Source organism: Sesamum indicum, linkage group LG2 (assembly GCF_026168435.1).
Source record: "Sesamum indicum cultivar Baizhima isolate 11 linkage group LG2, ASM2616843v1, whole genome shotgun sequence".
NCBI classification, from domain to species: domain Eukaryota; kingdom Viridiplantae; phylum Streptophyta; class Magnoliopsida; order Lamiales; family Pedaliaceae; genus Sesamum; species Sesamum indicum.
In genome coordinates this window covers 13789873-13816256 of record NC_142658.1, presented here as the reverse complement: position 1 = coordinate 13816256, position 26384 = coordinate 13789873, and the positions used below count along the sequence as shown (strand labels likewise).

General features: G+C 31.6%; 2 protein-coding genes across 3 annotated transcripts; both read right to left on the bottom strand.

The window, feature by feature from the left end:
- Positions 1–71: 71 nt before the first annotated feature.
- LOC105155654 (cyclic nucleotide-gated ion channel 17) lies at positions 72–5923 on the bottom strand. Its single transcript, XM_011071558.3, has 7 exons — positions 5594–5923; positions 4540–5098; positions 3233–3445; positions 2774–3075; positions 1762–1873; positions 1309–1545; positions 72–1207 (listed from the first exon to the last, which is right to left on the bottom strand). Exons 1-7 carry the CDS (start codon positions 5620–5622, stop codon positions 482–484), a joined length of 2178 nt encoding a protein of 725 aa, XP_011069860.1. The 5' UTR covers positions 5623–5923; the 3' UTR covers positions 72–481.
- Positions 5924–20706: 14783 nt separating this feature from the next.
- On the bottom strand, positions 20707–24820 carry LOC105155653 (putative alpha,alpha-trehalose-phosphate synthase [UDP-forming] 11). Of its 2 annotated transcripts, XM_020699330.2 has the most exons (4): positions 22408–24820; positions 22031–22304; positions 21492–21826; positions 20707–21009 (listed from the first exon to the last, which is right to left on the bottom strand). In XM_020699330.2, exons 1-3 carry the CDS (start codon positions 24390–24392, stop codon positions 21503–21505), a joined length of 2583 nt encoding a protein of 860 aa, XP_020554989.1. In that variant the 5' UTR covers positions 24393–24820; the 3' UTR covers positions 20707–21009; positions 21492–21502. The 2 variants fall into 2 exon arrangements, with proteins under 2 accessions (XP_020554989.1, XP_011069859.1); XM_011071557.3 differs by lacking the exon at positions 20707–21009 and having other exon boundaries at positions 21266–21826; positions 22408–24819.
- Positions 24821–26384: the final 1564 nt, after the last annotated feature.

Below are 26384 nucleotides of genomic sequence, written 5' to 3'. Positions count from 1 at the left end.
CATTCCAGATGTGGTGCAAATTCACAAAGAACAGCATACGTAAGTAATTTTAAACAGCAGGCCTTATAACATTTATCACAAGTAAACAAGCATACCTTAACGTTGTTATCTTGTCAAATGTTGTACTCTTACAAAGTTAAAACTTAGAAGGTAGGAACTGAAAAGCGCCCTTCTGGGCTCAGTTCTAATCATACTCTGATCTTAACCAGTTGTGGCAGATTGGAAAAGCAACACTACAACTGGTAGGTATTAATACAGAACGGCTGTAATCTTCCAGCCAGCTTGAGATCCCATGTTCGGACATAAGTTTACCTGATAAGAGAAAGGCCCGCTTACAGACTTCCCCTTTATGGGAGAGAGTACATCGTATTGAATCATAATAACCTACTCCAGATGTCTGAACATTAGATCTCTTTCAACTTTCTGTCACGCAGGCACCTGGCACTGAAAGTGGTTAACGTTGTCTTAGCTGAGGCTTTTGCTAGTCGTCTGGCTCATCTGAAAAGTCGGGCTCCTCCGGTTTTGGTAGTTTTGGTAGATCTACGTCTTTAATCTTCTGAACTCCTCTCCTTGTATTTGCAGCAAATCTTGAAGCCAGTATTGTGACACCTAGGTTCGAACTTATCTTGGAGGGCGTTGAGCTATTAGGAGACTGATCCAGTTCCCCCTCTTCGGTGTTATCTTCTGTCGTTTCGTCCAAAACAAATGACTCCATCCGTGCAAGATCTTTTGCCATCTTTCTCCTTTTATACCTCCGCCAAGCGGCTTGTATGAAGCATGCAGCCCATGTCCGCCAGTGATGAGAGTAAAACCGGAACGTGTGCTGCAACTTCTTGCTGTGGAGCCGTCTAAATTGATTAGCAACAAACTTGAGATCTTCAGCCCGCAATGCAAAAGCTTCCACTTCAACGAGGGCTCTAACTGTCCGAGTCGAAGAAGGCAAAATGACGGCTGATTTTGGGAGCAAAGCCCAAGCAAGAAGCTCCTCTCCACAGAAATCTCCAGGTCTCAGGGTAATAGAATTGAAGAAACCAGTCCGACCCCCGTTTGTGGTGGAACTCTCGAGTCGACCCCTGATTATGAATAGCATCTCAGTCACAGGGTCACCCTCACGAACAATATAAGTACCCTCGGTGCATAAGGACGAAACTAGTCTTTCGCATATTGCATCAAGCAACTGATCATCCATCTGTGAGAAAAACGGTACCTGGCAAATTTGGCCCATGGAGACAAAATATAGAGGTTAGCATGCTTCTAATCATAAATATGTTCAGAAAACTACAATACATATAGTTGTCAGAAGTATACACGTCGGACGAGGTCCAAGCATAGGTGACGTTGAATATCACGACTAAGATCAGCAGGTAAACCACGCAAAATAGCTTCTTCATCTACTCCTCGAGTTGCAAGCCATTTATACTGAACAAAACGCCTGACGCGTTTCCTCAAATCTTCAGGAAGTTGGCGATGTCGCATCCACTCCTCAGTGTCTCGTCGTTTAAGCCTCCATTCCTCAAGCCGCACTGTTAGAGACTGCAAGTATGTCTACAGGCAGCAATAGAGGGTAGTAAATCATACAATCGGTGAAAACAATGCATAGAACTCTGCTAATGAATGGTGTAATGGGCTCTCGGAAAAGAAATCAGCAAATTATATTGTAGTTGAAAGTTTGTTGACCATGTAATAAATTTAATTTGCTTTACAGATAAGGAACCATAAGGGTTTAAGGTCGTTAAAAATTGAGTGAATCTTACTACTGACCTGCATATTTCCAATAAGATGTGCAAACAAAACAAGACCAAGGATGGCAATGAGAATGGAAAATGATGTTTCTCCAATAAATGTGCTTGTCGACAAATTCTGCCCATATGAACTGAGAGTGCAAAAGAAACAAGAGTTAACTAGTTTCATTTTCAACGAGCTAGTTGAGAGAGATAAGCAGTGGAATATTGAAATTGAGTTCCCAGTTCTCAGACTAAAGAAAGCAGACTATACTCAGATGCACGTCTAATGTGTTCAATTTTCAACTGATAAGTAAGAAGACGCAGCACCTGTGCACATCCATCTCCAAGTAGAGCGAAAAATGTCGAGAATTAATACGTTAAACAATTACATGTGAAATTTTCATGCGCCTCTCACTAGTTAGCTTACAAACCACAGTCGCAAGGCTATTTAAGTACATAATGATTCCGGGAAGAGATAACTGACATTGACAAAGACGATTTACATTTGTATATATCAGTAAAAAGACCATATTATCAGAAGCACTGTCTGTTAGATAGTTAATACTATATTAGAATGATTCAAGCATTACTTCTAGAAATCTTAATGGAAGAATGGAAACTTTCCTTTGATATGGAGGGTAAATGATCCCCAGTTAGCTGTATGTCATGCAAAGCATACGGTAAGTTAGCATCAAATGCCAGATGATCAACGAAAGAAAGTAATACTTTGAATTCATATGGAAAACCTCATGTTTGACTTAAGCATTATTCATGTTAGTGGTTCGCTGCAGTGAAGCAGGAACATAAAAAACATCAGGTATCAAGTGAACATTTTTGATTCCACAGAACAAAGTATATATTATACTGCCATATTTTGAGAAGCTTCTGGCAGGTTATTCCGGAATAGGAAAATTAACCCATTTTATTCAGTCCATCTCTACAAATTAGTTACAGAAAAGCAATGGTTACCAAGTAACTAGAACGCCAACTTATATTGATGCGAATATGATAAAATATGGTAATTGTCAGGGAAAAACAGTAAAATGTACCTTAAGTTCTGTAAGCCCCACCATAAGCAATAGAAGTACTTTCGAACAAAAGTTGAAGCGACAACTTGTTTTGTGACGGCATTTTCAAAAATTCCAAACTTGAATGTAATATCCTCATCAGGATCACAACTTTGGAAAACATTTGTGCTGTTGATCCAAATGTCCCGTTGTCTACTGTCAGGAGTGTCACAATTCAAGTATTCTAGCAAACATTTTGTGGGGTTGACTTCTCTCTTGCATATTGATTTCCAACAAGACAAGTAACGGTCAACTGACAGTACATACCATGCCGCACCCAAGACCTATAATGACAAAGTAGAACTCAATTCAGAAAAGAATGACCATCTTCAAGCAAAAGAGTAACAAACGTTAAACCCTTGTTAAAATTACAAATAGACAATAGTAAGTCAATGAAATATGCATGATTGCGGACCAACTAAGAAAGATAAAACTACATACATGGCTTGCGAGCATGTAGAGAAGCAAATTGTAGGCAGCCCCTGCCCAAGCAGTTTTGGTGACAACTCCAGTTGCTTTTATAATTTGAGAACTTAATGGAAAAATGAGGTATAACCGAGGAACGTATTGGAATAGTACAATTAAAGCAAGGGCATTGTTATTATGATTCGTCCGATGGTTTCTCGTCGCCGGTATGATGAACCAGATGACGATCTGTAACAGATTAACAACTTTAGAAAGAGGAAAAACAGAATCACACATAAGAGAACCACAGTTAAAAGACAATGTCATCATCCTAATCAACTCTAGGAAAGGGGAAAACCAGAAATCCATATATTGGAATCACAGAAAGAGGTCATGTTTAGGGTCTTCAATATACAAAGAAAGAAAGAAGAAACAAAAGGTGACATCTTATGATTTTAACCCAGAATATGATATGAACAAAAGACAAGAACCCACTATGTGTTAATACTGAGAAAAGACTCAAAATTGGAGAATGTAGTATGACTGCCAGCAGAAACACTGTAGGAAAGTTGAAAGTGTTATTTGCCTTATAATAAGAACAATTACAAGTTTAGTATCATGCAATCCACTGCTAATTAGTGGTTACTCAGTCAGTTAAAGTCTTAAAGATCAAGCAAACCATCCGGTTAATGGAGTAGAAAAGCTGGAAATGTTCAAACTGAAACTACCAGTATGAGGATGAAATAGCTTTCGGTTTATTTTTCCGTGATTGGAAAGAAACTTAATTAGCATGTCCCGTAAAGGTCAATTATGAAAGTCAAGCTTCTGTAATTTTTAAGAGTAGTACTAGAAAGCCACAACTCGAAGAGATGCAAAACTTTATACTCAAAGTTAGTATAATCACTTCAAATCATAAGGTATTATCTAATACCAAGATAATGAAATCAGTTACTTGTTTTATGACTGAATTAAATATAGCATGCTCCTAACCAAATTAAACATAATTCTCCAGAAGTAACCAAAGCTGTCTCCTTATATCAAAGAAAAAGGTACATATAGAAGACTCATCTAAAAGATAAATAAGGAATATCTGGAATCAGATTTCACCTTAGCTGCAACAGCAGATAGCAAATGACAGTTCCCAAACCTGGGCTTCGTGCCCAAGCAGAGACCAAATGTAAAACAAGAACATTTCCATTCGTCTAATTATCCTTAGAGAAGCAGAAAAACAACCATATGTAACAGAGAATTGGACTAAGCAAATCATCAAGACAGAGGAGACTTTACATACAGGGATGGACAGGTACAAGGTTGAGACCATAATAAAGTCGTAGAGGAAGTACCTGAGGCAGAGGCAATGTAGCAACTAGATCAATGAAGAAGTCAGATCTTATATATCTTCGAGCGATTTTCTTGGGATCTCTTACAAGCTCGCCCCTACCAAATACTCGTGAACTTGGAGCCACATATGCCGTCCTAAACTTAATCACCACGTGCAAGAGATAGAAAAGATCGGCAATAGTTCGGAAAAACGTCACAACAATCCGCAGCTTAAAATCTGTCTTTATGCACCAAGAACCCTTACTACCTCCTATACTTGGCAAATAAAAGTACAAGGGGTCGACGAAAAGTGCTAATAAGCAAGAAACTATGAAAACTCTGTTCCAGTTTAGCACAATGTCACTACCAGGATCAAGTATATGCTTGTGTAATGGTTCATGATCCTCAGGAAACACCTTTGAACCACCAAACTTAAGGGAATCAATAATTTTGCATTTTCCCTCAGAATTTAATAGTGTCGACGCCAATTTATGTCCTGCTGATGACTTCTCCATCTTGGACGAGCCCGTTTTCCCTCCCCACAACATAAAACCTTTTTCTTGCTTTCCATCAGAACAAAACCTATTTACATTAGACACAAACCAACAGAAAATTAGCAATCCATTTTCTATCAGAACCCACAAAATGGAAAAGACATGTATCAGTTAAAATCTGCTACTGGACTAAATTACTGATTCAGTTAGTTCTTATGGCTCAAGTCTCATGTCCTAAATTTCAGCACTCCCGCTGTTGCTTTTTCCTACATTTTCAGCAAAACCCAACAAAATATAGCACTTCCTCAAACAGATGAATCAGGTATAGCGAAAGAGGCACAAAGTAGGACATCAACTCTTTCCCACTATTTTGGATCAATTAATAGAAAATTGTAGCCATAGTACAAAAAAGATTACTTCCTTTTCAACTCAACTCGAACAAAATCCAATCTTTCCAGAAAAATGAAACATGCCGGCCATCCAGGAATTATTCCGACTATACCCATCATTTTCTCCCAATTTTTTCCCAGTTCTTGCAAGATAAACAACAGTTTTAGCAACCCACTTAGCAAAATCTACATACCTCACAAGCTTCTCATTCTTCATCTCCATTCTCGGCAGGCATGAGACTGAATCCCTCTCTCTCTATCTCTCTCTCTCTCGAAATGGAAGTCCAAGACCGTATATAAAACTATCAAGAAAAGATACAGAAAGAATGATCTCTTAGTAATCACGATTAAAAGAATAAAACATTCTTGATCACCATGCTAATATGTCTGATGAGTGTCAGACCAGATTTGCAGAGACCCAAACAACTGAAAAAGTAAGGAAATTTTATTAGTATTAGTTGGAGAGGGTGTGCGGGACTGTACAGGGATGTGTGTGTGATTGGTTCTTGGATTTGGAATAATACGACTGGATTTTGAAGCTAATGCATATGCAATCAGTCCACAGTTGTTTTGACTTGTTGGCTAATCAAATAGGCGACCAAGATGGAAAACGCATTTGGATACCAATAAAATATATTAAATCATTGAACTATGTATGATATTGTCACATTTTATTTTCAACTCTTTTGAATTGAAATATAAGATAAATAATAAAATTATTTCTTGCGGCCCAATCAATCGTATTGAAATGGGTGTTTGTAAATAGCTTGAGATAAGTTATAAAGAAAATTGAGTGTATTTGAAAATAAAAAATTAAAAAATTTAAGTATTTAAAAAAATAATTCAATATTTATAATTTTATTAATGAATTGTTTTAATTTAAATTAAATTAATTTTAACAATTTAAAAATAAAAATTATAAAAGAAAAGATTTCTTTCAATTTGTTCTCAACAATAAATTAATAAACTATTATTTTAAATTCTTGTAAACACACCATAAATTTAGGGGCACGATGTTTAGAAATTTTACTTGGAAAATTGGAATGGCTGCTTTTTGACCTGCTAGTGGACCTCTTCTTTTTATTATTATTTTTTTAATTAATTATATTTAGGATCCTTATAAAAAGTATAATTACACTTTACACCCTTTTATTTTTAAAATTTTAAAGACCCTCCAAAAATGCTCGATCTACAACTGCACTTTTATTATATGATTGTGGCCAAAAAATATTTACGTTAGTAAAAATTTAACTTTTAATTTTTTCCATCACCCAATAATTTTTATATTTTTCTAATTAAAATATCATTAGGTATATATTGAGACTCGTAAGAAATATAAAGATAATATATATAGTTAAAATCGATGAATAAAGTAAAGTACTGTTGTATTTATACTTGTTGAAGATAGAAAAAAAATTACCATTTTTTACATTTTTTCCTTCTTTGTTTAATCTTTATATACTGGAAAGAAAAATGGCCCAAACCACTGGCTAGGCCCTTTCACTGGACGGCCAAAATTACCACAGGCCCGAGGCTTCTTTATCCACCAACCCGGTCCACTTAAAAGATTTGACCCGGCTGCTGTGTATTTAATCCTCCCTCTCTCTCATTCACTTAGCCCTAACCCTAAAACCCCTAATCTACCGCCTGTTCTCTCCTTCTTCCCCAGATAACCCTTTGGGTCTCCCCATTCTCCTTGAATCTCTCTATGTTTCTTCCTTCTCCAGTAATGGCTATTAAGGGACATTTATGGTCCACCCTCTTTATATGGCTGGTTTGTAATGGCTTTTGGATATCAGTTGAATATATTTATTGTCTTATTCTTCTCCATTCTCTGAAATACTTACAGCCTTAGTGGCATAACCTTTGTGGTTCTGAAAAAGCCTTTATGGCCATCCTTGGTGGATACTGAGTAAGCCTGTATAGCTTCTTAGGTCTTTGGCCTTAGTGGCTAAGGGATCTTGGCTTTCTGAGCATGATTCTGGATTTTGTGTTATGTTCTGTATCTATCTTATTCTTTTCATTATATTGTTACTCTTAGTCTGTAGATTTCTTGTAATTCGTTATAGGAATTTAACCAACCCAAAAGGCTTGTAATTAATTTTTATATTTTCTTTAAATTTACTGGAGCTGGTGACCGATCCATCCATAACATATACATATATGTAAATATACAAAGTGAGGTTGCGGATCAATTGGTATAAAAACATTTAGTTAGACGCTTTATCTAGCATTGTATAACTAAAATATATGTAAAAAGAATCATGATCTACAAAAGCAATATACAAACACGACTTTAGTTATTTCATAAATCTCAAACAATTATTCTAATGACACTACAAAAAAAATGTAGAATTTGTAACGGCTTTTTTGGAACGGCCTTTATAGCAACTTTGTAATGAAAAACAATTACTGACATCACGTTTTTCGTTAGAGTAATTCGGAATGGATTTTGGAATTGCTACAAAAATTTGGAACAACTTTATTTTTGTGAAAGTTCACCGTTCCAAAATCTAGTCGAAAGGCCGTTCCAAATATATAATTCTCTGTGGCAAAACACCGGAACAAATTTTTTATGTTTTTGGAACGGCCGTGTTGCTGTTGTAAAATGACCACTTAAAAAAAAGAACATTCGTTTCAAAAATCGAATATAACGCCATTACAAAACGTAATACACTTGAATAGTCCACAAGCCGTTTCAATAGCCATTCCAATTATATAAGTGAAATATTTATAATATTTTATGAATAATTTTTACTTTTCAAAAAAAATAAAAAATTAATATTTGGAACAACCAAAAATCTAAAAAGTGTGTTACAAGGGTCGTTCCAAATTTATAATATTTGACGAATCTATTTTGACGCCGGCTCAAAATGTGGAGAGAAATTGAAATTTTGGAACGACCACTATTAAAGCGGTTCCAAAAAATCGGTCCAATTTATTTGTTTGGTAGAAATTTCTAAAAAAAATTGGGAAAATTCAATTTTCAAATGGCCGTTCCAATATGTTAATATATAAAGTCATGTAAAAGTCGTTACAATATACGTTTAAATTTCAATACTTATGTTTTCAAGTACGATATCTTATAATCCATGCACCGAATTCATGCCAAACTTAAATACATATAAGACTATGTTCATTTGATCACATCTGCCGGTTTGATTTAAAATCGCATGGCTTGATTCAGTGATGCGCCAAATTGAAAGAATACTATTATGTCCCAGATGCAATATCTCGACATACATAAACCCAATTAGTCCAAAACTTCATCATATGAATTATTTTGTGTGTTTGCTCATATCTATCAGTTTAATCTAAATTTTAACGGTTCGATTAAGTCATGCAGTATAATAATATATATAAGATGATACTTACATCAGTGTAATACTAATAATTATGAAAATACAAATTTATTTTATATTGTAAACATATATCAATCTCAATTTCAAATATTTTATATACTTCAATTGTTTTGTTCCACATAATGGATATTTTTCTTCAACAAAATTGTTCGTTAATGGATTTTTATTAATTTTTATATATTTTTTTAAAAAATAATTCTTTATTTGGAAGTTCTTTTTGGAACGGCTTTATAAACGGTTGACCAATACGATATCGTTTTGATTTATGAAAAGTAACATATAAGAATTTTGAAACTCATTTTAGAAAGCTTTATGACTATGGCCATTCCAAAATACTAATACAAAAGGTATACTTAGCAGATTTTCTCCCATTGTCAATTCATCTTCTCCAATTTACCCCCCTCCCCACCCAAATGCCCCTCTCTTTAACCACCCACCACTCGCCGCCACCACCAAATCCCTCTCTCTCTCTCTCTCCACCTTCTCCACCAAATCCCTCTCTCTCTCTCACCACTCACTACCACCACCACCATCTTCTCCTGGCCACTGCCACAATTGCTACTCCACCAGCAACAGGTAAGTTTTTACTTTTATTTTTGTTTTAATATGTTATTAATTTTATTGAGGAGGAGGAGGAGGAAATGATAAGAATGATACACAATTCGAAGGTCTATATCTTTTCTGATTTAAATCAACGATTTGTATTCGATATACAAATCAATGGTCGACATCCATTTCATGATTAGATCACTGGCTCAATTTTTTTCAAATTACAAAAATAAATTTATAAAAATTATAAAAATAGATTTATACAATGAATAATAAATAAAATATACATACATGTGTATAGATATACATATATTCAGTATTTAAAAATTAAAAAAAATTACAAAAAAAGTAAGGGTGTAGCTGTGAAGGCGGAGGGAGAGGTAGGGGTCGGCGGAGGAGGAGGCGGGGAAATGTAGGCGGAGGCAATGGCAAAGACGGGGGTGGGGGGGTGTTGCATGAGGAAAATGACCAATTTTTCTTTTTTTTAAATTATTTATATTTTTATAAATTTTATATGTAAATAGTATGTATGATCTGAACTATAGATTATTATAGATAAAATATAAATTATTGATTTATTTTATATAAGACAGTTGTAAAATAAAGATACAAAAATAAAAATTAAAAAAAAATTTACATGCAGAACACCACTCGCATGAGGGGGGTATTTTGTAATTTCTTTAAATATTGAGGGAGTAAATTACTATTTTATTCTATATAAGAAGGCTTATTACCTTTTTTTCACTATTATAGATAAATAGTTGCAATTTACAAAATTTACATACATCATAATTTTTAATGATAAGAACGTTTGAAAAAGAAAAATGTTCAAATGTGTAAGTTTTTAGTCTGTCATTTCTTCTTCTTCTTTTTTTTTTTTTTTAAATCATATAAAAAGAAAAAGTATATCACGGTTTCTTAATTTATTATTACCAGTGCCAAATTTTAGTAGGACTATAGGTTTTAATTTCAACATTTAGTATATCATATTTTTTTTATATTAAGAATTATACATTTTACACATTATTTTCATCCACACTGGACTAAAGTTTGATATAGAGATAATTACATCGTCCTCTATGGAGGTTTTGTATAATTATATGTAAACGCTTTGTGGTTAATTTAAAAATTATGTTTAGTATTCCTGACGTTTGTTTCTGTCTAACAAATAGACCCATTCATAAGTTGAAATTCACCAAGTTTGTTGATATTAGCAAAAAAGTTGAATGCAAATTTATGTCCTTCGATTAATTTATTACTTACTTATTGCAGGTCAAACAAAAATTTTCTAACCAAAAGGGTGAAAATAAACCTCCTCACATGCATTAGCGTGTGGAGATGTATAAAGGTAATTCAACCAAAAAAGAATTTTTTGCTAATATTAATAAATTCAGTGAATTTTGATTAATAAAGAGATCTATTTGTTAAAAAAATAACCATTAAGGGTATTAGATGTAATTTTTCAAGTCACAAAAAATCCACGTGTAACTATACCAAATTTCAAGTAGATGTGTAATTTTCCCTTTAATATATATACACATTATGTCTTTCTAATATTCTTCATGCAATTAAAACAAAAATAAGAATTACTTTGCAACCTTTATGACATCATTAATTGTCATATTAGACGACGGCGTGTTTACATTAATGACAATAACTGTCGACTGATCTTCATTTATAGACCACATGCATATATACTTATGACGAAATGGAATTGGTCCTTACTTCTTACACATTATGATGTTAGATTTGTAATAAAATTTTCATTTATTACCCTCTAAAACTCTTAAATATAAATTTCTGACATGAAAAATTTTAACATGAAACTGCTTTTGTGTAGAAATAAATTGTAGGAAAAATTATAAGTTAAGAAGTAATAAAAGTTGAAAGCGTTTGAAAATGAAGTGAAAAAAAATGAAGTTGGAGTGTTTGGGAAGATAACTTAATATTTACAATTTTACTAATAAGTTGCAGAAGTTAGGGATGGCAGATGAGTCGAGCCGGCTCGCGAGCTGATTTTCGGCTCGACTCGAGCTTGAAAAATTCGAGCTCAGTTATGGCTGTTCACCAGCTCGCGAGCGTGAATATTTTTTTTTATTTTTTTATATATATTTTTATTTTTAAATTTTTTATATATTTAATATTTGATCAATTTTATAATCAAAATTGACCATATGTTATAATTATTAATCAATATCATACATTTTATTTTGGATAATAATAATTTATGGTACTTTTATTTATACATTTAGTCTTTATACAAAAATAAATTTAATCAACAACTTAGTAAATTATAATATTTTTTATAATTAAAATTATTATTTAATATGATATATAAAACTTTATGTTATATTTTAATAAATATTTGTATTACGTTATACATTTTTTAAATTGACAAGTAATTCATTTATGAATTTTTATTCTTTATAAATTTATGTCAAAATTTAGTAATTTTTATGAATTAATCTAATAATAATAATAATAATAACAATAACAACAATAATAATAATAATAATAATAATAACAACAACAATAACAACAACAACAACAACAATAATAATAATAACAATAACAATAATAATAATAATAATAATAATGATGATGATGATGATGGTTGAACAATTCTAATTATTATTTTATTATATATATAATGAGATTAAAAAGTTTAATCAATAATTATGATATCTTAAAATTTGGGCACTCGATTCATACGAAATTTAAATATATACAAGACTGTGTCCATTAGATCATATCAGACGGTATGATTTAAAATCACATGGTCTGATTCAACGATACACCATCTTTAATGATTACTCTTATGTTTCGAGTACGATATCTCGACATCCGTATAACCAATAAGTCTAAAATTTTACCAAATGTATTTTTCTGTAAGTTTTTATTATATCCAACGGTCTGATCTGAATTTTGATGGCTCGATTAACCCATGTTGTTCAACAATGTAAGATGAAAGTTACATCAATGTTATACTAACATTTATAAATATATAAATTTTGCAAATTGTGAACATATATCAATTTCAACTATAAAATATTTTTATGTATTTCAATTGCATTATTTCAGATAATTGGTACTTTCCCAATAACTTTAAACTGTTCAAAATAATTTTCTTTTTTTTTGTACAATTTACTAATTATATTACTACTAAACTAATCAATAGTTTATATTTATAACAATAAATTAGAATTTCATACTATATTTTGGTATATTTATAATATGGTATACATTATACAATTTATTTTATTACTTATAAATTTATGTAAAAAATTGGTGATTCCCATTATTTAATCTAATAATAATAATAATAACAACAATAATATAGTAATCATTATACAATTTATTTTATTATTTATAAATTTATGTAAAAAAATTGGTGATTTCCATAATTTATAATAATAATAAAAAAAAAAAACAGTTTGTTCGAGCTCGAACTCGAACTGGTGAGCTCGTCGAGCTCGAGCTCGAAATTACAGAAGCGAGCTCAAGCTCGACTCGTTGCCACCCCTAACAGAAGTTGGTTGAATGTTATTTATAATCTTTGATTTAAACCAACTTAATTTAAACAGTTTTAAAAGTAGAAATTGTAAAATAAAAACACTAGTTTCGATTATAAACTAATAAACGATTAAAATAAACGTTTGCAGACATCCCTTTAATACTTCTTAACTATATTTTGTTGGAATAATTTGAAATCGCTTTTTCAAATTCTTCCCTCAAATAACCCTAGAAATTGTTTGGTTTGAGAGACTTGAAATTAAGAATTTCAAATCCACAGTAACAAATCATTTAATTTTGTTTGGCTAATTACAAATTACAAGGAATTTTAGATCCTTAAACTCATAATTCGAATTATATCTTGTGACATTATAATGAATTTTAAATCCCTTGAATATTGAGTTATTTAAATTCCTGTCATTAAATCATTCCGTCAAATTCAAATCCTTCCACCAATAATCTCTCAGTCAAGTAGTTAAGATTGAAATTCCATAACTTAGTTTGAAATTAGGGTTCGAGTCTCAACGAGATGTGGGTATTTGTCTCACTTCTATATAAGTTTATTGTAATTTGTGATTTCATAATTCTAAATTATATTGATGTATTGATTGGAATTGATGTAATCATGATTTGTTCAATTTATTTAAATATTAATGTAATAATATAATTATCAATTCTATCTCAAAAAATTTCCAATCCTTCTAATCCAATGTAGCACTAGTGTTTTATAAATAACCCTAGCCAAACATCCTCTTAGTTAAAAATCATTGTTTAGATTGCCACACTAGAAGAAAATTTACTATTGTGTATGGACTAAAATTGTTATATTAACCCATGGTTAAATAAAAAACGATGTAAAAACTCGGATAATCTAATATGAAAAATTATTTTTACCATGATTATGAGCCCATAGCAATTATTTTAGCTATAACATATGTTTTAACAATACTCGTAAAAAACTACAGTCAATAGTCGTTGTCTGATCATAATCAATATATAATTGTTCACTATGGTATTTATTTTTAATTATAATAATAATTAATCATGATTAAATATTAAATTTTTTCAGGTGTTGATCGAGAATTATTAAATTGGAGGAACAATTAAACCATGTATGGAAAAATTGTCATAAAAAATACAAAATATTTAGAGGAGTTGTTGGTAAGAGAAATCCAAAAGGCAATATGGCCCCTTTCTAAAAGCATATGTGTTTTCTTAAAGGGAACAAATATTATAAAAATTGAGCACCTTTTCTTTTCATTTATGGCTCAATTATTACAAAGAGGGGAGAAAAATAATTTTATTTTGTTCCTAATTATCTATTACAATTTTTTGTTCCTAATTATCTAATACAAATTTGTAAAAAGCTAATGACCAGCCACACTGGAACTAAAATATGACCCAGACTCTGAAGTCTGATTGAAGGCATAGTGGAAGTTTTACACAAGGGCTAATGTTATTAATTATAAGTTTTGCCATGTTAATTTTTAATATTTAATTTATGATACTTTAGTCCCGATACTGTCACGTGCCCTGCATTGATTATAGGAATTAATTGAGTATCTTATAAGTTTTAAGGTTAAATATATTTTGCACCCCTAAATTATGTATAAAATGTATTTACACCTCTAAATTATAAAACGTACGTAAGAAAATGGTCCCTCATGACAGATCAATTTTTATTATGATGAAAATACCCTTAGTATTTATACCCATGAAAATATGTTTGTTACAATCATTCTCCTAAATATAATTTAAATTATTATAATTTTTTAAAAAACACTATTTAAAGTTTATGAATTTTATACAGAGTATAGAATCTGTATAAGGTTTATAAGTTTACAATCCTTATATTTTTCACATAACTGGTGAAATATTTATATAATTAAGTTTTGCTTGTGCTATTATATATATTGAACTATTTTTTTAGAATAAACTATCAATACAATTTCAAAATATTACACCGATCATATTTGTAGACACCATAAAATATGCAAATCTATAATATAATTAATATATCATATTCTTTAATTTTTTGAGTAATGATATGATATATTTTTATTATGTTAACATGTAATTGAATAAAACTTTATAATTTAATATCACATACTTTTTCTATAATATTATATGCATTATGTATTTACACATATTTACATGTATTTTTTAACATAAATTGTATACTTTGTAAAATATATTGATATATAGTGAGCTTATGTTTTTCTTTTCTTTTTTTTTTTTTGGTATTACATAATTTAGAAAAATTTATAAATTTTAAATATTATTTTAAAATAAACTTTAAGTAAAATTTTAAATTACTACAAGTAATTTTGGGAAAGATCTTTCAATAGATATATTTTAGGAAGTAAAATAAAAAGTATTGGGTGTAAGTGAGAAGCGCATTTTTATCTTAACAATGTCAAACTATATTGTCAGGGGTGTTTTTGTTACTTTTCATACTTTAGGGGTGTAAATGAGATTACATGCATAGTTCAGGGGTGCAAACTGTATTTAAAACCTCCCTCCCTGACGAGGGAGCTTTTCAAGGAAAAATCATGTCAGTTTGTGGCTCTCTGTGTTGAAGCTAGCAGCTAGAGGATCGATGTTAAGGCATTGGCAGTCACTAAAATAATGCAAAATATAGAGCGGGTTTAGGAACCATTTTTTATCATTTGGCACGGTTCGAATTGAAGAAATTATTTTAGACAGGATTTTGGAACGGTTTATGAACCATCGTTGCAAACAACATTACTAATATTTAAGGACGGTTGGTGACCGAAAGGTGGGAAGGCGAACGGTGGTGGCATAGCGAGAGAGAGAGAGAGAGACAGTGCGAGCGAGTGAGGGAGGGAGAGGAGGAAGGGAAAGAAAAAAATCTGTTAAGTATTGTTTATATACTTAAATTTTAGAACAGTCAAATTTTTAAAAATCGTTCCAAAGCCCGTTTCTAATAAACAAAACGACGTCATTTCAGTTGATGTACATTAGTCAGATTCTTGATTTACTTAGGAACGGTTGGTTATAGTGTTTCAAAATTCGTTCCTAACTAAGAAAAACAACGTCGTCTTCAGTTGTTATTTAGATTATCGTTCCTATATTTAAAAAAATTGTTCCTAATATTGTGCGAAAATTCTTTTTTCTTTTAAATAAAAAATGTTAGAAATACCGTTCCACACATATTAATGATCAGAGAGAAGTAGACCATAAATTAATTGTGACCATTGCAAATATATAATTTTTGAATTAAAAATTGATACATGTTCATAACATCAAGTATATTTGTATATATAAGATTGTTAGTCTTACATAGATGTAAGTAGCATCTTATACTGTTATACTTGATCGCTTAATCAGAACGTTAAAATTTTAATTAGACCATTGGATACGATTAAATTGATAAAATACTACATGCGTTGAAGTTTTGGACATTTTTGGAATACGAATGATGAGATATCGTATCTAATGTACATTCAACGAGGTTCAAAATGATGCAATTGTCTATCAGATCATGTGATTTTACATTAGACTGCTAGATATATTCACATATGTACAATATTGTTATACGTTTAAGTTTGGAATTGATCAGGCTCGCGAATGTTGAGATATCATAACCGGAAAGTGAACAAGGAAATTTTTTTTATATTTAGGAACGGTTTGGAGTATTCATTTAGGAACAGTTTCATTTAAAGTATAACTAGGAACGGTTAATTTATACATTTAGGAACAATTTGATTTTTATTCATCTAAGAAAGGTCAAATATTTAACAACCATTCCTAGGTGTGATCTTCGCTCCACTTTTTATTTAGGCGCAAAAATTAATTTATTTGGAGCAGATTTAGGAACGATCAATTATTTTGACCATTCCTAGCTTTTGAATTTCCATCGTTTTTTTTGTGGAATACTGTAATATTTTCAGGAATACTTTTTTATATATATGCCCGTTCCTTGTGAAAATTTAATATTATTCCCGTTTATTTAGGAACTGTTAAGTAACAGGAACGGTTTAATTTATGACTATTCCTGTTTGGAACGGATATAGGAATAGTCTGAACTAATATCGACCGTTCCTAAGTTGAACAATTTTTTTTGAAAAAAATTTATTATTCGTATAGAATAATTATAGAAATATTTAATCAGTAATTTTTATAAAAATATTTAAAGATGTTTGATTACAACTATAGTAAACTTTCAGTCATAATTATTGTCTTCTTCAGTTTCGTAATCCTCATCAAAGCTATCGTCGTTAGATTCGTCATCAGATTCACCATTCACCATTCGCCATTCGAAATGTACCTGCTCCTTGATGATTTGCAACAGAAAGATCAAGGACTAAAATCGTTGAATTGGAACGGTTTTAGGATCACAAATTGGAACGATTTTTTATCCGTTGAATTATAACCGTTGTACTCTCTTTGGGTCGGTCTTAGTAATACAGTATTAATTATATGCAAAAGTCGGTCCAAATTGGAACACATTGTGTAACGGTCTTGGTAATACAACAGTTTTCAATTAAAAATCCAACTTAGGAACGATTTTTGTAATATTAGACCCATATGGGCACTAAAACCGTTTCAAACTGCACCTCATTTTGAAATACATTTACTATCTGTCATTTTTTTTACATCAATTGTCTCACATATATGAATGGTCAACTCAAAACCGCCCCTAATTTTATTAATGTGTTCCAAAAAGAATTCCAATTGTTTACCGCTAGAAATTTGGAATATTCTTAGAAACAGACATTATAACTATTATTTTGAAACATCATTTGGAACGATTTTTTCCATAAAAAAATTAGACATAAAAATTATGGATCATGACGTCATCGATCACTTTCTATTCCTCTTGAGTTCCAATGCCTATTCTAATATGTAACGGACTTTAGAACGGTTTCATTTTCCAAATGGTTTCTAAAAATTGAAAATTTTACTGTAATAAAATAAAGCCTATCAAGCTAGCACGAAAATTTTCATAACGTATCATGATTATTTGATTTGACTACTATAAATATTTCTATCTAAATTATAACGTATCAAGCACAAGTATAAAAATATACATATTTAGAGGGGATTATATCATTTATTAGTTATAAAAAAATAAAGTTCATAATTTTATTTATATTTCTGTTATTGGAACATTATCATATACAATTATATTCTCAAAATAATTGGTAGTAATGTTTTATAACCATTTAATTCTATCGTTTGCAATTCACTCCTAATTTAGGTGAAACTATTAAATAAATAATTTAATCCTTAAAACTGAAATTTTTTATTTTGAATTACTAATTATTATATAATAGACAAAAAAATTCAATATTAAAATAAATAGTCTTATTTTTGGATTTTCTATAAGAAATTCCAATTTAATAAATTCGACCGTGTTTTATTTGTAGCTTTTTTTTAGCAATTTGGTGAGTTTTAATTTATTTATTTTTATTATATTATTTTTGTGTATCACATATATTTTCTTTTAGTATCATATCCTGTTGTCCTTTATTTTTAAATTATTAATGTGAAATGAATTTAAACTAATTATTTATTAACTATTGCTAATCAAATTTAAATCGAATTAGACATTCGTAGTATCAGTATTTGTATCGTAAGGTTCTATAACTATGCTCATTTTGTCAAAATATTGTTTACATTCTTCATTAACTTCTAAATTTGAAATATTATTCAATAAAATATTTCTTTTTTGCCTTTATTTGCAATTTTTTAATTTCATATTTTTGGTGTGATTTCTTGATCTTATTCATATGAATCTAATTGGTATTATCTATTTTTTATTGAATAATATATTATATTTTTACAAATTTAGAGGGTGTTAAACTTATTTAAAACATTTTATACATTCCTACATCTTATAAGATATTTTAAAATTTTAAAAATATTGAATTATATCTTAGAAGTAAGCTTTTAACTAAAGAATTTGGATAAAATAAGGCTAGAGCTTATAGGATATTAGAGTGTTTTAAATCATAAGCTCTTTATATTGTAATAATGTCTAACATTAAGTTAATTATTAGAATTTACTTATAACTATTCGACAATCTGTTCGCTTCAATTGGCCGAACCGAGACTGGCCAATGGACATAGATTGGGCTACAAGAAAATAGAGAGGGCAACACATTATTAATCTGGCTTAACGTGCGCTACTGGCTTCATGTGTGTATCATATTTGAAAGGAACGGAACTTGAGACGTTTTGAGCACTCTGAGCGAGAACCGACCGCACTTGCTGGACTCATTGTGGAAGAGGTTAGACAGAATGTTTTTAGTGCTTCTTTAGCTCGCTCTGTTAGTTCTTGTACGTTGTATAGACTTTGGCGTATCCCTTGGCCTGTCGAGGGAGATGTCACTCATTGAGCACTATTGTACTATACGATTGTACTATTTATTTAATGAAAATTACATTTATCAAAAAAATAAAAACTATTAGAATTTAAAATCATATAAGTGGATAGTTACTTTAGAGAGTAAACATCAAGCATACAAAGATTAAAAGTGAAATACACAAAATTGTAAGAGTGATTCTGTCTATTGAATTCTGTCTATTAAAAAATTAAGTAATAAGAGATTCTATGAGGAATTTAATTTTTATACCCAATTTTCAATTTTTAATTAAAAAAATAGTACTTTATTTGCCCATAACCATTTTTATTCTTAATACTTATTTATTTTTGTAAACCTTAAGTTATATAAATTTGTTAATCTTGACATTTAGTCTACGACTAATATGTTAGTATATAGTAATATCTAAAATCTTACTTTTAAAAGTTATCATTATTGTTTATTTTTAATTTTATAGTGTTTTACCTTATTTTAGTAATATTAATTATACATTCTTTTTTCGTATCCTTTCATTGATTTCTTTTTATTTTTAAATATTTTAAAATTTATTGATATACTAATTGTTCATTCTTTCTAAGAAGAAATTATATAAATTGATGAATAAATAAAAGGTAGTCACAAAAAATACAAAGTTATAATAAAAGGAAAAATATTTAGTAGTTCTAATTCCTCTCAACTACTTTAATATATTTATCTTTTTTTCTTTTATAGAATTAATCATTCTTTTATAATTAATTTATAATTTATTATTAAAAAATTACTTAAGTAAGGATGTGAGTGTCTTTTCACTATGGGGAACAAACACCTAGAGAATTCGTACTTTCTCATTGACCATGGATTTTATACGGGTTGGTGATGGATTTTAATTTCATTAAAATTGAGTTAATTGTACTATATATTACTACCTATTTTTACATTTTTAACTTTTTAACATTTTTATAAGAAACAAAATTTTCAAAATTCATTTAGTAAATTAATATTTTTTAAATTAATAAGAAACAAATTAAAGAAAAGTGAAGAATTTTATAAGTAGTCAAAATTCATATGTGACCATTTAATTATTTTTTCTAACTAATAGTATACAATTATATTATAAATTTGAGTAAATTACAACGACCTCCCCTAAGGTTTGGTATAATTACGAATACTCCCTTATTGTTTAAAAAACAAATACCCCCCTAATTTTAACAGTCCTCCAACAATTAACCCAATCCGTTAGGTTTTCATCCATTTTTTGTGATGACCTGACCAAAATTTGTTTGTGGATTAAAAATTATAATTTTATTTATTTTTTAAAATTTGTTATTTTTTTATGAACTAAGTGGATAATTTTTTTATAATTTTTAAAAAAATTTCATCCACCTCGTTTCATTTTTTAATAAGTTTTTAATTTTTTTTAAAAAAGGTAAAAAATATTATAAGGGCAAAGTTGATAATTTTATACTTCAATCCAAGGATTACATAATTTCATCAAACATCAGGGGGTATTTGTAATTTTTCAAACAATAAGGAGTATTTATAATTGTATCAAACTTTAGTGGAGGTCGTTGTAGTTTACCCTACAAATTTCCATTAACATATCAAATATCAACATATATAATAATTTATAATGAACTAATATGTACTATTATTATTACTATTGAAAATTAATAATTTATTTTAAAAAGAATAATGGAGAAATTGATTACAATATGGCTGTATGCTAATCTTCAAGGCTAATCAAAGTGGACTTAGCCACACAGAACAGTTCAGTAGCATTGCAGACATTCATTGAGGGATTAGCAGTTTGTTAGAACAGCAGGAGTTCCTTAGTATTCATCAGTTGTACAGACAGATCTGCAAAAAGGAACAGATCTTACTGTAAGAAACTCGAATTCTTGTGAGCTTTCCACAAATGTATGATTCAGAAATGTATGATTTACATTGTTGTCTAGGACATTATAAGATGAACACAGTTTTTCCTATACACATAGCTACCTTCTGTCAGTATCTTGGATACTTCAAGCATATCTACTTGCTTCTCTGTCAAAATCAAACAAACGACGAATCCCTGGTTGAAGGTTTAAACCAAAAATGTAAAACTAAACACGGATTTCTGCGAATCTGAGAAACATTTTCTGAAAAAACGAAAAACTATGCTTGGAATAGTCGACGAATGCAACAGGGCACTATGAACAAAGAGAGACCTAAAGTCACTTTCTTGACTGTTTATCACATTGCTATCTACTGGTTTCAGATTCCTGTAACTATATGTATCTTATGTACAAGTTGTATTTCTCCCTAGAACTAGATCAAGCTTCAGTTTTGTGCTGATTTACCACTTCAGATGTCAAACTGATCCTTCAAAAGAAACTAGATTCTGAGGCTGCTTCGGCTGTTGCTGTCCCGACGCGGCTGAGAGGCCTTGAAGCATTCTGATCACTTCAACTGTATCATCAAGGTAATATTTTGCCATGCTTGGTTTTTGACCGACCGTGCAGGCGAACACTTCTGCTGTATCGGGTAGTGAACCGTGGGCAATGGAACTCGCAATAGCCTCAAACATTTCCTCATCAGACCTGTCATCGCCTATGCACAAAACGAAGTCTGCTGGCTTCCCTTTATACCTCATGCTTTCCATGAGATTCTTCACCACCACGCCTTTGCTCACTCCCTGCAACCGACAAACAGATTACATATTGTAGGAAAGACGAAATTTTACAGCAAGCAACGGATGGAATCTCCACCGAGTTTGACATATGGCATTGACACAAAGCAAATTAGACTTCATGCAGGTATCAATATCTAGAATAGAAGAATCAACAATCTTGATTGACAAAAATGTAATCCTAACTCACTTTAGTTGTATGGAATATACCTGTGGTTTCACCTCGACTATCTGCTGGCCGTTTTTTACTACCACGGGATCATTAGCAAGTACACTTTCCAAGTGATCAAGAAGCTCTTTTGCTTGGCACGAGCCGAAGTCAGGATCAGCTTCTTGATGATGCCAAACCAACGCACTCTCCTTCTGCTCTATCGATGAACCATCAGTAGCCTCTGTGTAATGCTCCATTATCGGCAACACAATTTTTTTCCAGTCCAAATCAACGGATAACCGGCAAGATTCCCACTCGGAGTTTTTAGTCCACCTGCAGAAATACAAAACAACCAATTTTAGCAAAGAATGCAAATGAGAAAGTGTTGAAAATAAATTAGTCACATGAGATTAACATCAAAAGTACACAAATTTACCTGTTGAAATAACCGTGTTCTGCAGACAGCCCAAGGTTTTCACACTGAGAGAACCACTTGCCAAGTGAATCCTTTCCTCTGCCACTAACAATGAAGACGATATTTTTCGGGTCGTTGCATAAACTGTTCAGGACCGAAATAACTTCAGGGCTTGGAGATTTATCTACTCTATCCTGTGGCATCATCGTTCCATCATAATCAAGAAGGATAAGCCTGCTGTTTGTGCTTTTATAAGCAGACACAATATGCTCCACTGAAAGCTTCCTAAAATTAGGACCCAATGCAACGACTCGGCAATTCAAGCCAAATCCGATTCCCCAACACCTCTTCATGTAATGCTCGGCACAAGCTCTCTCGAGGTCCTGATCGAAGCTCCTAGCCCAATACGCAACATCATGAGATGTAATATACTTGTAGTGCTTCTCGTGCCGCAATTCTTTCTCAGAATCCGCCATTGTAATCCCCAAAAACATAGCCTCAGCAACGCTATTAATATCCCAGGGATTGACCCGGATTGCGCCACTGAGCGATGGAGAACATCCAATGAATTCCGAAACAATAATAACACTTTTTCTTGATGTGGCAGAGTTTTCAAGTCCCAGTGCCTTGTCCAAAGCAGGGCTGCCCTGTCTAGACACTGTGTATTTATAAGGTACTAAATTCATCCCATCTCTAACAGCATTCACCACAACACATTCAGAAATCACGTAATACGCAACTTTGTCTTGGAAGGACACCGGGCCGTTTACACAAACTATCGGCTGATACTCGCGACTACCGTACTTCCGGTTAATCTCATTAGCAACTTTGTTGATCTCATTTTGAACCTCTTGAATATCCCTGCCCTGACTCCTTGGAGCATTCATGATCTGAACAAGAACTACACTTTCCCTGTATATAGGATTCTCATCCAACAGCAACCCAAATGCCATAAACTTCAAACTGATGCCTTTGAACATGTCCATATCGTCGACGCCTAACAAAACAGTCTTCCCATCATATTTCTTCTTCAATTCCTTAACCTTCTGTGCAGTGTCCGGCAATGACATAATAGATTGAATTTGGCCCATATGAATCCCCATAGGAAGGATCTTAATACTAACAGTTCTCCCATAATAGTCCAACCCAATATAACCCCTCTTGGATTGATAATCCAATCCAAGCATCCTACTGCAACAAGACAAGAAGTGCCTAGCATAATCAAACGTTTGGAATCCAACAAGATCACAATTCAAAAGGGCCCTCAAAATCTCCTCCCTAACAGGCAATGTTCGATAAATTTCAGAGGAAGGGAAAGTGCTGTGGAGGAAAAATCCAAGCTTTAATCTTGGATATCTCTTCCTCAAGAAAGTAGGAAGAACCATGAGATGGTAATCATGGACCCAGACATAATCCTCATCAGGGTTTATTACCTCCATTACTTTGTCAGCAAAAATCTTGTTTGCTGATACATAGGACTGCCACATGGCCTTATCAAACCTAACACCATGACTAGGTGCCAAAGGGAGCATGTAATGAAACAAAGGCCACAAATAGTGCTTGCAGAAACCATGATAGAATTTGTTGACCAAATCCAAGGGTAAGAAAGTGGGCACACATTTGAACTTATCAAACAGCAATTGAGCTACCTCTTCTTGGTCCACTGGATCAACCTCCACACCCAAACACCCTACATAGACAACCTCGACATCTGGGGGGAACCCATCTCTTAGTTGCAAAACCAGGGAATCTTTGTCCCAATCGAAGCACCATTTCTTGCCGTCTGATGAATCTCTACAATAACCCTTCAATGGAAGCTGATTCGCAACGATTATTCTCCTCTCTTGACTGAGAGATGAAGATATATCCGATTCTTGGCTTCCCACATTATTTCCATCCTCATAATCTGATATAACACCCGGCATGGAAATCACTCTCGGGATTCGAGTCCGATCACTCGAGTAATCGTCGAGGTTTAAGAGATTGAAACAAGATCTCGACAACATAATCGAAAACCCAGAGAGAAAAACCGCAGAATCTTGGATTTTAGAACAAAGAAACAAGAAATAGATTTGTTCAATGTGGTCTGAACAAGAAAGCTCAAGACTTGAAATTTAGAAACAAGACTGTTCCAATTCTCTGTGCGTGCGTGTTTTTATTTTTATCGGTGGGTGTTGAAAACAAGAAGAATGTGTTTCATGAATCTTTGCAATAACAGAAGGAAGAAAAGATGGATATCATTACATGATTATGGGAATTTTCAACGAATTGATGGGGGAGATGAAACGCAAGGAAAGTTTAGTTTGAAATGAGGATAATTTATACAAATATGAAGAGGTGATCTGTACAAGGAAAGGTGGCATGGTAGAAGAAGAGGTAAGGATAAGAACAGAGGACCGACTTACCAATATGGGACTCTACGTAACGAGGTTGGTTTGGAATTTAATGTCCGAAGATTGACTCCACAAACCCCCCCACCCCCTATAAAGATTCACTCCAGATCTTCCATCATTATGTTACTATACACACACACCTACACACATGTCTCTCTCTCTCTACATATATAAATATAATTCTTATATGTTAATATTTTGACTAAATTATGACAGACTGTATCGAAATATATCAAAATTATAAATATTCTTTTAGAATTAATGTGCGTCTATAAACACTTCTACAATGGGCTGTCAAGAATGATATTTGTTAAACGATCGTTAATTTCAAAAAGTATTTATAGTTTTCCAAACAGCAAGTGTGTAATTGCAATTATCACAAATCTCAAGAGAGTCAATTGTAATTCGCACCGACGGCCCCTTGAGAGATCTACTTATAATTCTGCAGGAGACGTTACTTTAGAATTTATCAATATAATTTATTTTTAAAAATTCAATTTTCTTAATTGTCCTCCCTTTTTCATTTTTGTTCTATACAGTAGATTAATCCTCCTTCCTTCAAAATATAAAAGCAGTATAAATTTTTATTTGATATCAAAAGAAAAATAAAACTAAGACTACAATCAAAATTTTAGCTAACTTTTTTCTCTTATTGTAGGTCCCAAATCGAGTTTTATTATGTTAGGTTTGAATAATTTGTGATTTCCTAAGATACGGCATCAGGGAGCAGCCCAGGAACAGATTTTGCTTTTTGAAAAGCAATTTCAGTTCATATTGTACTACCAATATTCAAAGTCTTAATGGTGCATTAGTCTTTTTCTTTTTCTTCTCTTTTTTTTTTTGGCTTTATTATAAAAAAATTCAGGTGTTTCGACTCCGATCAGCATTGCAGATCGTTAATTGGATTATCATAGGGTACTTACGAATCGCTCGGCGATTCAATTCTCACAACAGTAGATAAAAATCAAACATATAATTTTCGAACAAAAAGGGTTCGTTTTCGCAAATTGAACCAGCATGTTGGTGTAAGCAATGTTCCCGTGGACTAATAATCTTTTCAAAATATTTTGTAAGATGTTGAAAAGTATTTTGACAATTTTTTTAGAGGATGAACTTATAAGATTTAAAAAGAAGATGCTATGAGCTAGCTTATAAGCTCATTCCGGCAAAGTGAGAAGTTCTCAATTTATTTTTAATAAAATTTTAAAAACTCCTGTAATTGCATTAATTTCATTATAAGCTCTAATAAAATATTATAAAACTTATAAATTTATAAAATATTTTAGGAATAACATATTACTACTTACATAAACCACCCCCTACCTTTTAAAAACAACATCATTTATATAAACAATCCCAATTTTTTAAAAAATTACATATACATCCCCCAAATTCGTTAACATTATGACACAAACTATTTTTATGTTTTGCTGTCAGGAATAATTTGCATAAATATACCATAAATTAGGAGTTATAGATACAATCGTCCCAATATTTCAGATAAATTCAGCCAAACACCATCTTAACAACGTATTAGTCCGATAAATAATAATTTTCCACGACAATCCCACCTTTTATATATATATATAAGTGGAATATTCAAAG